This window comes from Coturnix japonica, chromosome 1 (genome assembly GCF_001577835.2).
Source record: "Coturnix japonica isolate 7356 chromosome 1, Coturnix japonica 2.1, whole genome shotgun sequence".
Lineage (NCBI taxonomy): Eukaryota > Metazoa > Chordata > Aves > Galliformes > Phasianidae > Coturnix > Coturnix japonica.
The window spans coordinates 45,516,325-45,533,822 of NC_029516.1; the positions used below are offsets into that span (position 1 = coordinate 45,516,325).

General features: G+C 40.2%; 1 protein-coding gene across 1 annotated transcript; it reads left to right on the forward strand.

Moving 5' to 3' along the window:
* The first annotated feature begins 11 nt into the window (after positions 1 to 11).
* ST13 (ST13 Hsp70 interacting protein) lies at positions 12 to 17,017 on the forward strand. The gene is made up of 12 exons (XM_015860726.1): positions 12 to 253; positions 2,595 to 2,652; positions 3,901 to 3,970; positions 4,064 to 4,134; positions 4,488 to 4,554; positions 5,165 to 5,249; positions 6,847 to 6,957; positions 7,909 to 8,011; positions 10,908 to 11,024; positions 11,700 to 11,763; positions 12,834 to 12,934; positions 16,592 to 17,017. The coding sequence occupies exons 1-12, from the start codon at positions 144 to 146 to the stop codon at positions 16,718 to 16,720; spliced, it is 1,086 nt and encodes a 361-aa protein (XP_015716212.1). The 5' UTR covers positions 12 to 143; the 3' UTR covers positions 16,721 to 17,017.
* Positions 17,018 to 17,498: the final 481 nt, after the last annotated feature.

Sequence of the window (17,498 nt, forward strand, 5' to 3'; positions counted from 1 at the left end):
GGCCTTCGCACGGCGGAGGGGCGTGGCTTGGCGGCGCTGGGCGTGGCGGTGCGGGCGGTGGGCGGTGCCACGAGCGGGCTGGCGGTTGGGTTGGGTAGGGGTGAGGTTGGCTATTGGGAGCCGTCGTTTCTCGCTCCGCCACCATGGACTCGCGTAAGCTGAGCGAGCTGCGGGCCTTCGTCAGGCTGTGTAAGCAGAACCCGGGCCTGCTGCACACCGAAGAGCTGGGCTTCCTGCGCGAGTGGGTGGAGAGGTCGGTCACGAGCGGTCGTGGGGAGCGGGGCTGAGCGGGGGGGCGTGCCCGGCCATTAGCGGGACGGGGGGGGCGGCACGTGGCAGAGCGAGGCCCCGCCGCGTGGCTGAGGAGGGGGGCGGAGGGGGCGCGATGGAGTCCTCGCGGGTTCGAATCCCGTCGTGGGGCGCGTAGTGGCGCCGATCCCTGCGTGCCTGAGGCTGGGGGGCGGTCTGGGTTGTTTGTTAAATGGTGGCTGTGCACGCGGCCAGAGTCGTGCCCCTCGGCCATCTCGCGGCTTTGCGTGCAGAACATCGCGTCCTGACTGCCACAAAGCACGCTCTTCGTTCATAGGTGAAGCCACTGCGGTCCGATCTCCTCACGGCAATACCTCAGCGCGGGGCCGCCCTGGGGCTCCCTCAGCGCCGGGCGGGAACGGCCGAGCCCGGCTGTGTGTGTGTGTGAACCCAAACAGTGGTACTGCACGGCGTGCCGCGCTGATCCGATGAATTATTCATTTAGGTTTCTGTGCAGTGATGCTTGAACTTTTTCTTGCGTCTGGTGTAGTTGTGGGGATATTCCGGCTTAACACCGCTTAGTTTTGCAGTGCCCGCAGCACATGTGGATAGGAAGGGAAAGGCACGGAATGCTTTAACATTCTGTGGGCCCTCAGTCCCATTGCTAACGTGTGGGACCTCGATGCCTCGCCCTGAGTCACATCCATCCCTCTGTTGTGTAATTCTGGATGTGTGAGCAGAGGGTTTGGGGCGGGGGAAGAGAACAAGGCTGCCTTTGGCCAAAAGGAGCGTTAGGGAATGGAGAAACCATCTCTGATTTCTCATTTTTTCCATGTAATGCAGAGGGCTCTACTGTCCAAATTCGTTTTTATGGAGGCTCTTTCTGGTTTTGCTCATGTGTTTGAGCTAAATATTTGATGAAGTTATACACTTGGGAATGTGGAACGGTGGTCACGAAATTACATTTCACATCACACTCTGGAAGTTTGGAGGGCCGCCCTCCCTTCCACAAGGACAATGACGTGCTCTTATAGGGTCTCCCTGTTCTCTGTAAATGGCCTGGAGTTCATCATGGCCTGGCTTCAGGTGGGAGCATACCCGTTGAGTTTTCTGTCTGTCAGCTTATCTGTAGTAATCTATGATTATATAGGTTAGTCACCAAGATGATGTTGCAAGCGGCTACAGAATAACGATTAAATACAAATAAAATTCGGATTGACTTTGTTTTTCTTAGCCTTCGTAGTTCATGAAATAGCATAAATGAAATTGTGTGTGATCTGTGTATGTTAAGTGCATCTCAAAGAGTTCAAAGCTTGGCTGGGGCTTCTTTTGGAGTGTGAAGAAGGTAGAAGAGACTGACTGAGTGCTTTCAGTCTTGATCAAGTTGTCAGGCTTGAGCTTGTTCCAAAACCCAAGGACCTCAATGTTAGGTTGTAGTTTAGTTGAGCTGATTCCTCAAAGCCTTTCCTGTTTCTCCTGCATGTGTGTCCAATTAATTCCCCACTGTGTCAAATCAGTTGTGTGGTTCCTCATTGAGCTGGTTGAGGCTGTTGAGTTGCTGGACACAAATGTAGTTGTTTTTCCCTTTCGGAGTATCCATAGCCAAAGCAATTGAGATTGTCCAAAGATAAGAATGTGGAGCAGAGGATGGGTGGAAAAGTAGTTCTTGTGGCAGCCTGCTATAGATGTGATTAGATATGACATGAAACAACTGGAGAATTCCACTTTGCTTAACAGCCAGAAATAAGCACAAGTCAGTGTAATACAGAAGTTTATTCTATATTGAGGGAAATGCAGTCTGTAGAGAGAATGCTATTTAATGGGTAGTGGGAGAAAGTCACGGATATTGTAATGCATAAAAGAAATGAAATGGTTTTCTTGGCAGCATTTCTTAAAAATTATATAAGCATTTTAGACAAGAAAATTATCATGGTAAGAGATATTTTTTAGTTCTCTTAAATGTTTTGATCCGTTTCAAAAATAATTATAGTTTTAACGGGAACCATAATAATAATAATACCTTGTTGTGAATTGAAAGAAAACTTACATTTTCAGGGAAAGAAAAAGAGAGCTTCATCCAAAAGGCAGCTTTCCCTTGTAAGAAAGGGCAGGTGGGTGGTATGTGATACACATGAGTACAAATTATGGTGGAAACCCAGTGTGCATTACAGTGCATTAAGGAAAATATGGTTCAGTGTGTACTTTCTGATTGCTTTTACGTCGAATCGGATTGTTGTATTATTTGTCACAACAGAAAGCTGAGATTATCAGCAGGACTTGAGTCAATAAAGTACTTGGCATTGTTTTGATAATCTGTTTTTTCTCTTCCCTTATTTGCTGAAAAGCATGGGAGGCACAATACCACCTGCTCCAGCCAGTACTTCTGCAGATGAGACAAGTAAGGTGAGACATAAAGAGTTTGTAATTGCACAATAACATTTGGACACTGCAAAGATGATTGGGCAGGAAGAGAGAAACAAAAATTGCTGCTAAGTTTTACACAGACAGTGTGGGTGAATACACTGGGGTGAATAACTTGGGGAGGAAAGACTGAAGTCTGCTCCACTGCATCCTGTGGGTGACTGTTACGGACGGCTTTCTAGTTTGTTTCAGTAGTTATCATGCTCCATTTCCTTAATCATGAATGCCTGATGTTCTCAACAATGCAAATGGCATACAAAGTCTTGATTGCTCCTTTTTATGCAGGCATTGTCAGTTTATAAACCTCTTATGTAGCCCTTGCTGGCTCAAATTATAATTTGCATGTCAGGAAGTACTAGCAAGCGTGATAGGTGGTAAAGAGTTGAAATGTCAATTTTTTAACACAGTATTGTGGAAGAGGTTTTTGTTATTTTTTTCAGAGAATAAATTCAGCTTTTAGATGTTTATAGGAGAATTTTCTCAAGCTTGATTATTTTTGTAAAAAGCAGAATGCTTATTTTAGGTTTAACAGGACAGTGGGTGCTTTAATTAGTGGTTGATAAGAACTGAGCTCTTTTTGGGGGGTTGTTTATGCTTAGGTATAGTCTGTGGCCCTGAATGTATAGACACAGCTTCTGTCTGTGATAAAGGAGGATGTGCCGTGTGGTGGGATGCAGAGGAATGTACTCAAGTAGTTAGAAGCTGATAGGAAAACATTTGAAAGAATATTGTGTGTATAAATAGCAAATATATCTTGACAAATAAGGAAACACATTTTAGTCATTGATGCTAGCTTATTGTTTCCTGTAGAGGACCTTAGCTTAAAAGTATTTAGAGAATTTCTCATCCAGAGGATGTGTCGGTGGGCTGGAAGATTGCAAGGGCTAGTTAGTATTCATTGCAAGAGTGATTCTGAATTGGGTATTGTCTGGATCATGTTGTTTTGATTATTGAATTACACAGTTTGAAAGACTGTGTAATTATATATATAATATTATATAAAATAATAGAAGTTCATGAATCAAGATTTGGGCTTTGAATTATTTGCATGCATGATGGACTTAATCTCAGAGGAGGAAATAAGGAGATCTGTGTCTTGAAAATAACTGTTTAGCCTTAGACCAGTCATATTCTGGATCAGTTCTGGATTTTTCATTGCCCTGCTATTTATTAGAGTGGGAGTAGAATATCAGTCAGAAATATGCAGTTACGAATGTGTTTCTTTTTCAGGGCAAAGCAGAAGAACAGCCAGAGGAACCAGTTAAATCTCCTGAGCCAGAAAGTGAAGAGAGTGACTTAGGTGTGGAAGACAGATGACATAATCATGGTTAAAACATGTTTTTGGGAATCTCTGTAAATGTAGTCTAAATTTGCTTTTTATTTTTTCCCACAGAAATTGACAATGAGGGAGTGATTGAACCTGATAATGATGAACCTCAAGAAATGGGAGATGAAAACGTGGAGGTAAGCACAAATCTTTCAGTGGCTGTGGCAGCAGGAAAGAAGGGGAGAGGTTTGAGCTTAGTCAAGAATAACAGTCACAGAGGGGGAAATTAGTATTACCTGTTAGCCCTAATATGTAGTCTGCTGCTACGTTGAATCTTTCAGCTAAAATCATGGTGACTAATATCTCCAAGATGGAAGCAAAAAAATAACATCTTTTTATACTATGATTTAAATGTAAATTAAACAAAAACTTCTGGAGTCAGGTGCAGCTTCCTTTGATGCTGTCTCAGCTTGATGCTTCCAGCCATTGGAACTTCATAACCTTTGAATTTTGTCTGGGTCTTTGATTTTGTTTACGTATTTTTTTTTAGGTAACTGAAGAGATGATGGATCAAGCTAATGAGAAAAAGATGGAAGCTATCAATGCCCTAAGTGAAGGTGATACATTGCTCGGTTGCTTTCTAGTCCATATTGAAGGACATAATGTTTGGTGCTCCTTTTAAAAAGAAAACAACAAAAAGAATAATATATATATATATATATATATATATATTAATAATAAAATATCTTGGTCCTTTTGTGAGCACCTCCTAGAGGCAGAAAGCTTATTTCATATTAGATATCCAAAACTAACTAGAACATGAAAGCTTTTTTAAGTACAGTCTTCCCCATGTGGCTCTAGTTTGGGGGAAGGATTGCAGCTACTGCAATCAACTGCTACAGTAGTTCCCTATATATATTATTAATGTCTCTAGTGGTTTGTCTTGATGCAGTGAAAAGCTGCATAATAAAAAGGTGACTTCCTGTGTGATTGCATGTGAAGTCAAACGTACAAACCCAACTCTGAAAGGACGCTCTCTCCTCATGGTTCTAGAATTCATTTTGAAGTTTGTTCTTCAGTATTGTGGCAAGGATGAAAAATTGATTTTCCTTTGATAATGTTCCACTCAAGATGGAGCTGGGGGAATAGCACCATATAGGGCAGGTTTGGCAAATTGGGTGTAGTCATTGCATAATGATGGAAACTTTTACTGGTGCTCTTTTTCAGGTGAACTTCAGAAGGCTGTCGATTTGTTCACAGATGCTATCAAGCTGAATCCTTGTTTGGCTATCTTGTATGCCAAGAGAGCAAGGTGAGTCCTGAGAAACTAGTGATTTATGTTTCTGTCCTAAACTTAAATTATCTTTGTTTGATTAATGTATAGTTCTTGCTTTTTTTTTCTTTTTTTTTTTTTGTTGTATACTCTGTGTAAGTAAAGTATTGTAGTAAATACAGCAAGTTAGTGATTTAATTATTCAGAATCCAAAGGCTGTGATTATCCATGTACTGTGTTTTTTTTTACTACTTACATTAACAACTGGTGTCCTGGCAGTGCCTGTTTCTGATCTATCATTGAGCAGTCTTCTGAAGGATGGTTCAAGTCTTAACACTCAGAGCACTTACACTGGATCAGTTCAGCACCACACCTCATCCAGCCTTCTGTTATTGTTAGCAGTCGCAGGTGCCTGTAGAATAGAATATGAACAAGTAGGGTGGTATTCCTGCAGTTCTTTCAGACTTTGGTTCATCTCATCTCAGAGGATTATTTGAAGCTATGCCCTTATACTTAATAGCTCTTGATGGCTTTTTCTTGTCTTGCTGTGATGATGTCAGTCTCCTGTTGAAAAACAAATTACTGTTTGCAGTGTTCTCTGGCAAGGAGTTTGAAAGCTTAACTAAATTAATTATGTGATTCTTTGTTTCTTGCCTTGAAGTTGTTATTTCGTTTGCTTCCTACTGATGTGTAAAGGAACTAAGACTTTTTAAAGGTTCCTTGTTCTTGGTCTCCCTGCTACCTCTGATTTTTATAGACCGGAGTTGTGGTGTGCATTTTTGTTTGCTTATGGATATATTTTCTGTTCTGGGTATAAGGTCCTAATCTCTTTCCTTGTATGGGAGGGAGCTGTTCTTAAAATGCTCCTTTGTTCTTGCAGTTTTTTTTTTTCAGTTCTGTTACAGCTGCCTTTGAGATGGAAGAACCGGACCAAAGTTTCACAAAGTATTCAAGTTGAGGTCCATTGGTTGGTTTAGACAGCGATGTGATTATGTTATATTTTGATTACGTTCTTTGATGTTATGGTTTTTGACATCTCTGTATAGAGACACTTAAGAAACTGTCAATGAGATGTTGAAATCAGTTTATAGTACTGTATTAGTTGAAGGAATGCCTTTCTTGGGCACGAAAATGTTTGAACCAAAGCACTGTGTGTGCTGTCAGAAGAGTTCAGGGAGCAGCTCAGGATGAGATCTGCTTTTTGTAGTTGGTTAGTGTAGAACTAACGAAGGCAATGACAGAGCCTTTATTTGAGAAATAGGCACTATAGGAAAAGATATCAAAAAGAAATTAACTCACCCCTTCCGGTAACAGTCTGGAGAAAAGGGTGGGCTGAGGAATGTGGCCCTGTGGAATGGAACTGCACTTTGCATTTCCTTTTTTCACATGCATTAAAGTTGTTCTTGCTGGCAAGGCTTAACCTTGAATACTGAATGCTCACACTTTTTGCTAATGATTCACATAACACTGGTGGGGGAAACTAAATTTCAGTGGCTGTTGGCGCTACAAAATCTTTTTGAATGTAGCTTTTCAAATGTATCTCATTAGGCTGCCTGTTAGTCATCCGAAATTATTTCCAGCTTAAGTTAGTAACTTGGCATTTCAATACATACAATAAATGTTCTTGTTCCCACAGTGTTTTTGTGAAACTACAGAAGCCAAATGCTGCCATTAGAGATTGCGACAGAGCCATCAAGATTAATCCTGACTCAGCACAGACTTATAAATGGAGGGGGAAAGCGCATAGGTAATGAGCTGCAACTGTTCTCAATGTTGTCTTTACTTGGAGAGGAATAAATCTGTTTGTGTTTTTTCTTTCTCTGTTTCTCCATGAACTGTTAATTTTGTATGAGAGAAGTAGTTGTGAGCCAAGAATACAATATCTTAAGAGCATATATTGCAAGAAAGGGGATGGTGGTGATTTATTAATGGTCACTTAAGAATAATCTGTCTGGCACAGTCTTTTTTTCTTGCCTTTGATAAGCCATCTTCTTATGACTTATTGTCATTTGGAAGATCGTTTTCTAATCATTTGCTAAAGATTATGAGATCTGGCAGTGTGGGTATTATTTGTGACATGCAGACTAACTGAGTAGGCTGGGATTAATGGCTCTGTGAGATGAAGTACTGTGATCCCATAGGAATGGCAGCATTCACTTAACTCTTTGATTGTCACAAGTTTGTCTAAATGTGTAACAAGTGGCGCTGTACAGCAGTTCTTGTAACTGTTTGGTTAAGACATGGTGCACCCAGTTAGGTACGATGTTTAAATGCTGAGTAAGTGTGCACTTAGGCTTGATTGGCAGTAGTGTAAGCTTGTACAGAACACTGAATGTGTAGCTTCACACTGAGCATGTGCCCGGTTTTGTTGAGTGTTTATTAGTATGCTTTACGTATTTAGGTAGAGTATGTTCTCCCTGACAAACCATTCTTGTTCATTGCAAAGAATGACACGAGCTGATTTAGTTTTTCTTCTTGATTTTTATGTCACACAAGAGTTACGGTAAAAATATGGAGTAAGCAAGCATGCTCTAATAGCATCATAGTGCACATATTACAGAAAACACCATGATTATTAAACTTGAAACTACATTGATAGCTTTGGAAAAAGTTACTGAGTGCCATGTGGTTGTAAGTACACAAAACAACTACTAACAGTTTGCTTTCTGGCTTCTGAATGGTGTCCTCTGAATTCCAGACTTCTGGGTCACTGGGAGGAGGCTGCTCATGATCTCGCTCTAGCCTGTAAACTGGATTATGATGAAGATGCTAGTGCCATGCTGAAGGAGGTGCAGCCAAGGGTAAGTGGGAAGTTGATAATGGAGGTCCTTCTTTGTTTTAGTGACATTGCTGTCTTCAGATTCTTGGGATTTGCATTGTGCAAAATTGTTATCGCAGTGGTGGTGGTTGTTTTTATCCCCAAAATGTTTTCAAACCAACCAAGCTTCATCCTATGTGTTTTGCAAGGGAAGTGTTCTTGGCTGTGAAAAGTACTTTCATTTTTCTACCCCATGAGGGCAGCATAATTCCTTTGAGACTGATGTTCAGTTTTTTGTAAGTGATTGATCCCACTACTTTTCTAATAAAGGGCTTGTGTAACATCTATAAGACATCTACAATCATTGACTGTAGGCTTTCTTTCTCTTCTCTTTTACATGTTTTTTTTTTTAAAGTGATTTGTAGATCATAGGTTGCAATCGTTGTGTTGTACTGAGTTTACATTGCAAGGTCTGGAGGAAGGTGAGGATGGGAGTTTATACCTGTGGTTTGCAGAGCCAGTTCCAACCAACTCTGAAAAATGGACCCACTCCTGGCCAAAGCTGTGTTCATTGCAACTCTTTGATGTGTGTAAGAAAGGGTAAAACATGCTGTGCAGCAGCTGTGAGAGGGAAAGAAGTGAGGGAGAAGTGAGCAGCTGCGTAGACACCATGGTCTGTGAAGGAGGAAGGTGCTGCAATTGCTGGTACAAGGATTTCTGTGCAGCCTGTGGTGAAGCATGCTGTCCTTGTGGAGCCTGTGGAGAACCCCATGTCACAGCAAGTGATTGTGCTGTGAAGGAAGCAGCAGTCTTTGAAGGGCCCCATGCTGGATCAGGCTCCTAGCAGGAGCTACAGCCTGTGGCAGACCCAAGCTGGAGTGGTCTGTTCCTGAAGGAATGTACTTGCGGGGAAGCCTGTGTGGAGCAGATCATGAAAGACTGCGTACCACTGGAACAGAAGGAATGTGTGAAGAGGAGGGAGCAGCAGAAACGAGCTGTTACAAGCAGGCCGCAAGCCCTCTTCCCAGTCCCAGCTGTGTGATTTGGAGGAGAGGAGGTAGAAGAGGTGGCAATGGAAGGCTGAAGTTGTGACTGGTAGGGGGACGTGTCTTTTAGTTTTGTCATCGCTTCCCATCATTCTACTCTATTTGGCAGCAAGTTAAATTAATCTTTCTCCAGTTGATTCTGTCTTGCCAGTGACAGTCATTGGTAAGACATTGCCCTGTTGTTGTCTTGACTCATGAAATTTTTACATTGTTCTCCTATTGAGGAGAGGGAGCATGGCTCAATGAGCATCGGGCAGCCGGCCAAGGTTAACCTGCCAAATACATAAACATTCCCATAGCAAATAGCTCAGGTTTTTAGTCTTCCTGCCTTGCCTTTGCAGAAAACACTCTCGCCAGCAAAACAACAACTGAGACCATCTTACAATCAATTAGTCTTCTGTGTCAGTGACTATTGATCTGTAGCAGATCTTCTAGGTCTTATGTCTTGACTTTTTTTAACATAAGAGGTAAACTTAATGGTTGGCTGAGAGGGACCTTCGTTTTCCCCTCGGTTGATAGGCACGTGCATGGAATAAGCAGAGTTCGCCTATGATGTGCTGAGATGTACTTGCTAGAGGTATGCCAGTTTGTGTAGTTAGCTTGAGGAAAAAATGTGTGATCTTTCCATCACATGAAGTGAAAGTAATGGTTTCTTTCAGCTGAACTGTTCTGTTTGCTGATTTGTTTGCTCCCATCTTTTGTAGTACTTCTTAAGTAGCACTTCTATTATATGAGTTGTACTCAGAGAATGTTTAACTTAACCTGAGAAATACTTAAAAGCCATGAAAGTTAAAACTTTAGAAGCTTTTCTTTTTTTTTTTTTTTTTTTTTTTTTTTTTTTAATTAAAAAAAAAAAAAGGTAATGGAGCTATTTCATAGCTATAACATCATATTCTGATGGCATATATTGCTTCTGGTGTCAGTCCTGCTGCCTGCAGCGTGGTTTCTCTGGCAGATATACTTTGAGAAATGTATGGTAGGAAATCTATATCTAAGGGTTAAAATAAATTGCATCAAAAGTTAATGAATCATTTATTCTTTCAAAGTACCCTTTAAAACAGTAGAAGAGAATGCATTGAAGAGTATGCATATGTAAGAGGAGCTTCCAGCTGTAGTTGATTCTAGTTCAGTTCTTCTGTTCCTCAACTTTGACTTACTGATTTTACTTTTTAAAATTACTCTTCTTTTTTAATGTGAGAATGTTATAGAATATCAATCATATCTGGTATTGTCCTTCAAAGCTCTGTAAATAGCGAAATGAACCATGTTTTGAAATGTGAAATGTCAAAGATGCATTCTGTTTTCAGGAATAGAGCTGCAGTTAGTATTCTGTTATTAAGATCAACCTGGAGTGGGGAGCCCTAGAGAGTTCACTGTTAATGAGTGTCCTCTGCTGAAGCTGGGGTGTTGTTACCTTTGAGAAGAAGATGGGAAACAAACTTGTTCCCACCTGTCCTCTCTTGCTTTGATTCAGATATTCTTTGGCCTGCTCAAGTCTGGCTGTGTGTGCTGCACCTGGAACAGCTGTAGCTGTGTTTCTGCAAGGGGAATTATACTTCCTGTAATTGTGCCAGTGAAAATTCCTTTCTCCAGGGATGATTGCTGGTGTTAGCCTTGTAGAAATTAATATTTCAGCACAAAAACAGGATGGAACGTGGAGCTATTAGATGTTAAAATTTTAATGATGGTGTATCTGGTGAATCCAGTGAGGACACAGTATATGCAAATAACTGGTTGTGGTAGAGAGGAAGTAGCACTTCTGGGATGTGAAGTCAAATCTTATTTTTAAGAACTGATGAAAATAGATTATTACAACACGTGTGTATTTTATAGTGAAATAAGTAGTGTAGTATACTAGAAAGTAGCTGATGTCTTGTAATTGTATTGTAACAGGCTCAGAAAATTGCAGAACATCGCCGAAAGTATGAACGGAAACGTGAAGAAAAGGAAATCAAAGAGAGAATGGAAAGAGTGAAGAAGGCACGAGAGGAGCATGAGAGAGCACAAAGGGTGAATACTTAGGCTTTAGTATTGCTTAAGGCTTTGGAGTGTGGTGCAGTTATTTTGTTTTAAATTAGATGTGTGGGAGAGTTGTTTCCACTTTAAATCTTAAATCTTAGCAAGTTTTTTTTTTTGGTTGCTTGACCAATTGTGGAATCTGGAGAAGAGCACCTTTTGATGCATCTGTTGCTTCTGACAAAGGCTGTGGAATCTCTAGGAATCTGTATTTCAAGAATTCATTTACTATATGACTTTACCTGAATAGCATTCACTTAATATTTGTCTCCAGAACTGGGATATTTTAACTTCAAAACAATCCTTTGTATCTCCTCTGCATTTTCTGACTACAGATCACTTCCTTTTTCTTCCTGTTTTACCAAAGTATTTTTACAGCATGTGTTAGGGGTGGGAATTGGTTCTAAAAATTAAGCTAATGGGCTAAAACTGATCATGTGGTTCATGTTCGGTAGAAGCACACTCCGTGTTACTTAACTGCAATAACATGAAAAGGAGATGTTGTTTCTTGTCTCTGGCTTTCTATATTGTGAATATATTTGATAATTCCTTTAGCTTGCAACTATTAAACAGTCTCAGCTATTTTTTTCCCCCTAGAACCCTTTGAGCAGAAGAAAGCAGGCTGCAGCTCCATAGCTTTGTTTGGAATTAATGTGCTTTCTTCTACAGGAGGAAGAAGCAAGACGACAAGCAGGAGGAGCTCAATTTGGTGGTTTCCCAGGTGGTTTCCCAGGTATGTATTGTTAAGCACCAATACTTGTTACCTGAGGTAGAAGTGACTGCTTGTTTTTTCCTATATACAGTATTAAAACCACAGTTTAGGTAGCATTTATTCTCAAAACGGGGAAAGGAAAAATATTTATAGACAAGTATTAAATTTGTATTAAACAGCTGAGCGTTAGTGGGGGGAGGGATGAGATTCGTTCTCTTAATTGTGTTGTATTTGGCTAACAAGTAGAGGGAAAACCGATCAGTAGTAATGATTAATAGAGTGAAAGGATTTAGGGCTGAGAGAGGAAAGATGCGATGTTTGCTTAATAGTATGTGCTGAAAATGTAGTATAAAATGTTTTCTCTAGTACTCAGGGTGGCTTGGACCCATCTTGCTCAAAAACAGTAGTTGTAAAGCTGAAAATTGATTTGAATGTTAGCTTCCAAGCATTTCAATTTTCCCTATTGTTTAACAGAATAGTTTCCCAAAGGAAATAGTGCAATTTCTGTATAGTTCTGTGAAGATCAGACTTTCTGTGTCATTTTTGGGTGCAGTCAGCTGCAGAGAAGCAATAGTGGGTGCTTGAAGATCACATTGTAGTTGTTGTGGGTTGAATGCATGCTCCAAATAAATCAGCTTGTCAAGGGAAGCAAATAGAGACCATACCTGCTTCAGGCATTTTTTTCAGTTGTGATTGTGACTTTTTTTTCCCCCCCCAATTCTAAAGTTTTTACTGCACATTGAACGAGCCCAGGACAAATTGCTACTGATTTAATTCTGCCCTCAATTGCTCATCCCTGGCTTTCTAAAGTCTGAATTTCTTGACTTGATATGTACTAAGTTTACTAGAAAATAATTGTGTAAGAAGTGCTAGATTCGATTGGGTTTAAAAACATTGATGAAACAAACTGCAGGTTTTCACAGAGCCCCTGCTTTCCATTCTGTTAAAAAGTTCTTTGCTTTGTGGAAGGCATAAAATTGGGGTTGTATGAGTGGAAGAATGTTTTGTTTGTTTTGTTCTGTGTCAGCGGGCTTCTGTACAGATGTATTAAATGTTCTTCATCACACATTCTTGTGTCTTGGGGTTTGCAGGTGGATTTCCTGGGGCTATGCCTGGAGGTATGCCGGGAATGGCAGGTATGCCAGGTCTCAACGAGATTCTCAGTGATCCAGAAGTCCTTGCAGCCATGCAAGTGAGTGTTTGATTAGAATCAAAGCTGAATGCTCAGAATGAGGGAGGAACATCTCGGGGAAGCCAAGAGAAGAGAAAAAGATGTGACCCACTGAATAGCCATGAGTGTGCTTGCTTATTTCTGTTGCAGAATTTTCTCCTTGTTTGTGTGTGTAGCTTGTCCAGACTGTCTGGAATCTGTTTTTTCAAACTGACAGGGACTTAATTAAAGGTGTCGTGTGGTGTCCTTTTTCTTTCCCTATACATTCTTCCCCCGGCCATATACTAGATAGAGTTTTAAGCTTTTTTGGAGTCTGTGGTTATTTTCTACACAATATGATTCATTTCCTCCTTTTTCATGAATGCACCCACACTGTGGTGAGGTAATTATGCACAAATGAAAAGTTATTGTTAATATTGTTGCGACACGATATATTGCAGTAATGTTGAGAATTGCCTTTCTCTTCAGGGAGTGAAGGGACAAAATAGTATTAGAATAGATCCACATCTGGTATTTTCTAAATTTATGTTTGGAAAGCCACCTTCCTTGGTAGAATTTATTAACTACTCGCTTGCTTTGTTGCTTAGGTCATTGAACAGCTGTGACTGGCATGTAAATAACTAAAAGCATTGTGTGGGGCTGTCATTTGATATGCCCTAAAATCAAGAAAAAGGCATGGCTTTCTGTGCAAAAATTCATGAGTTCTCTTAGTAATTACTGGTTTATGGACACACACCTTTACTTACTCCACCACAAACAGCAATGTCATCTTTCATCAAACTGTCCAAAACAAACAACAACAGAATACCCATGACTTGCAGTTGCGTTCATTACCTGGCTCATCTATGCTGTAACACAGGACTTGGAAATTGGAGTTGCTGAAAACAGCTCTGAAGTGCAGTTAAATGTTGAGTGCTTAATGCGAGCCTTTAAAAGGGCTCCACTGCATGCTGATTATGTATACTCCAAAATGTTATGGTATTCTGATGCAAGAATATAGATTGGTGTTTTCTTTGGAGTCTTTTAGCAAAAATTTAAGATTCTCGTTGGTCTCTTTTGCAAAATATTTAAATCTAGGTAAGATTTAAATATCTGCTCTGCCTTCACCCTACTGAAATGTCTGCCTGCATTCTTATATCCTTTCTGAATCAGCAGCACAAGCTATAGTTTTAAGAGTAGGTTTTACTGCTTGATTTATGAGTTATTTTAACTGAACGTGTGTAGAGTCTTTTCATTGCAAGGAGTTACTCCTGAAACTGGAGTTTTGAGGGAGTTTTTTCCCTTCCCAATCTCTTCTTGGTTAGTGGCTACTGACAACTTTGTGACAGCTCTCCTTTTGCTTACATCAGTATATGCTTCTTGCAGTTCTTTTCAAGGCTTCTTAACCGTACCAGTTGTGATTTTTTTTTTCTTTTTTGAGTTCTAATGCATGTATCTTGTTCTGAAAGTAATGCCTTCTACTTAGTTCCATGGAAACTACAACAGACACAAAGAGCGCAATAACACTACTTGATAGTGCAAATTATGTTACAAAACATAATTTTGAAGTATGTTTTTTCTTCAGTGATGAGCAAGAGCCTGCATGCCACACTTGTAAAAATCTGCATGGCAGTCTGGAATGTGGCTTGTCTTTCACATCACTGTCCCAACTGCTGAAATGCACCACCCAAGACCTCACTGTGCTCACATCCACTGTTTGGTCTCCATAAATGTTCAGCAAGCATTGGTGACTTTTAGTGGGTGCCTTTTGTTCCACATGGAGAAATTCAGTGAGTCACCTTTGCTTCCTCTGTGCTTCCATGTCAGATACCATTTGGTCAGAATGCCCCTCTGTCACATGGCAGCAAAATGTAGTGGAATACTGGTGAGAAGGTTCAGCTTCTACTGCCATACCACCAACATCTGCCTCTGACATTGTGGTCCAGCATAATAAAATAGGAAGCATTGCTTTCAGAGCAGCCCTTGTGCATTATTTTCATTTCACTGCCTAAGCTTTATAGTCACCAGAAGTAACTGAAATGGGTAACCATCTGGGAAATGTTTTGTTTACTTTTATCTTCTTGGCTGTCTAGAGGGTGTTGTAGTATTTCAGGTCTCCTGTGCACAACTTCTAAACACAAATGTCATGTTGTATACAGAGAAACACAAGCAGTCGTGGTCAGATATAAATTATTCTTTAAAAAGAACGATGTGTAAAGTGCATCTAATGATTGCTTACTTGCCTTATGTTGAACACAAGCTTCTGCCTGAATGCGTAGCATAGAGGAGGAAAAAAAAGGAATACTGTTAAGTGTTTTCCCTTAATGGTGTTATTCTACAGTTGAACTGTTCTTCTACAGTTGAAGACAGTACCATTAGAAAACTGAATGTTTCACTAATGCCATTTATACTGTGGTTTACTTCTTCTGTTCTCAGCATGTGTAAAACATGGTTTTAACTATGTGGGTGTTGGAGTACACACCCGCCAAATGCAATTTTGGATCAGACTTGTGCAACAGCTGTTTTCTGTGTCTGGTGCTACAATAGATACATGATGAGTGTTACTGTGGCACAGACGTTCTGAGGACAATGGTTGGTTTTTGATGGTTTCCAAGGAGTACATCTGTGGTAGCAATGGAATATAAGTCTAGGGAAGATTGTATCCCTTGATGAAGCTACACAAATGCTAGAATGAAGGGAAGGTGAAATTACAGCTTTATACTGGATGTAATAAAGAGCCTCTGTTTTTTTCTGGATTAAAGAAAACTTGAATCCTTTTTGCAGAAGTTGCTTATAATGGGAGTGTTTTCCAGATTGAGAGGCAAGATTGACTTGTGCAGATCTGTTAAAGAACATCATACAAAACATGCTTGTGTAAAATAAGTAAAAGCAATTCTACGTAGGTCACTCTGAAAGTAATGCCTCCTATTTATTTCAATGGAAACCACAATAGATGCAAAGCAGACAGTAACACTGCTTGAAAGGCACCACTTGCTGCTTCACAGTGCTTAACATCTGCTGTTTAATCTCCATAAACCTTCAGCAAGTTTCAATGAATGTCTGGGTGCCATTTTTTCTGAATGGAGGAATTCAGTGACACACCTTTGCTTCGTGAGCATTTCCATTTTGTCAGCCTGCCCCTCTGCTGCCATCTGTCAAAAGGCAACAACACGTAATGGAATGTTGCTGACAGAGTTCTGCTTCTGCTGCCATGCCACCACCATCTTCCTCTGATATCATGGGCCAACATAATAAAGTAGGAGGCATTACTTTTGGAGCAGTTGTTGTAGTTCAGTGAAGGCCAAAATTGTGTCTGCAATACAGGAAGAAGTATTAGTGTTTTGCATACTAAGTAGGGAAGATAACCTGTCTTCTGTTCACCAGTGTCTTTAACATTTATGTGAATGCATTTATTTACTGTGACACAACAGTGCCATGAGAGAAGATTATTTTCCAATTGTTATTTCCCAGAGGAAGTGGGGAATACCTGAAAATCAGATGTATGTTTAAAAACCAGGTGCTGCCACATCATTTGTTTGCAGTCCAGCAGATTAAAGTTTCTGCTGCCAGAAGGAAATTGGGTGAAAGGGATGCTGTTGCGTGGAGGGGGGTTATTCTGCCATGATTGATATGCATGCAGATCTCCATTGTAGACTACTTCTAAAAATGCTCTTGTTTTTGCTTTTTTATGTCCTGCAGGATCCAGAAGTTATGGCTGCATTCCAAGATGTTGCCCAGAACCCAGCAAATATGTCCAAGTACCAGAACAATCCCAAGGTCATGAGTCTCATCAGTAAATTGTCTGCTAAATTTGGCAGTAAACCGTAAAATCCCCGGTTCATACAAATAATTTTTGAGTGGGAAGGATTGATTTGGCTAACCAGTGTTGCAATAAAACAAACCATTGTACCTCTGATCTTCTTAAGAAGAGAAATTGTTTGTTCTAAGGAGAACTGCTCTCTAGCCCCAAATGTTGACTTTATTAAGTGATTGGTTTACAGCACTCAAATTATATTCAGATGACCTAGTTTAAGCCATGCCTCCTTGTCCAAGAATTGCAACGTTTTATGGCAAGTATGAAATACAGTTTAACATTCCTATGAGTGTAATATTCCAGGAGTGTAAGATAAAAGCCTCTCTTTATTTTTTGGGTTTTCTATCATTTCTTTTTTTTTTTTTTTTTTCCTTTAATTATTTTTCTTCGGAGAACAAAAAGCGAAGAACTTAGATGAAGTCTGTCTTAATCTAGTTAGGACAGAAAGATTGGCCTACTCATAAGTAGCAAAGGTGGGATAAATCTGAAGAGTTAACTGGATAAAGGAATTGCCTGCAAATACAAGTCCATATCGGGTTGTTTTTTTTGCTTTGTTTTTTTTTAAACGAGTGACTGACTTTAGATAGATATTGAAATGATCAGAATAACCATGATAGTTTGTTACACACTGGAACTTCTGGCAGTACTGCAAATATTACATTATTTTGATCACCACAGTTGTACAGCAAAGGTGCTGTCCCGTCCTTTGCACAACCTGGCATGAAGTACGTATTGTGGAGGCCACAGAAGTTTTGTTACTAGTTCAGATATTGTCCAGTATGTTTGTGTAAT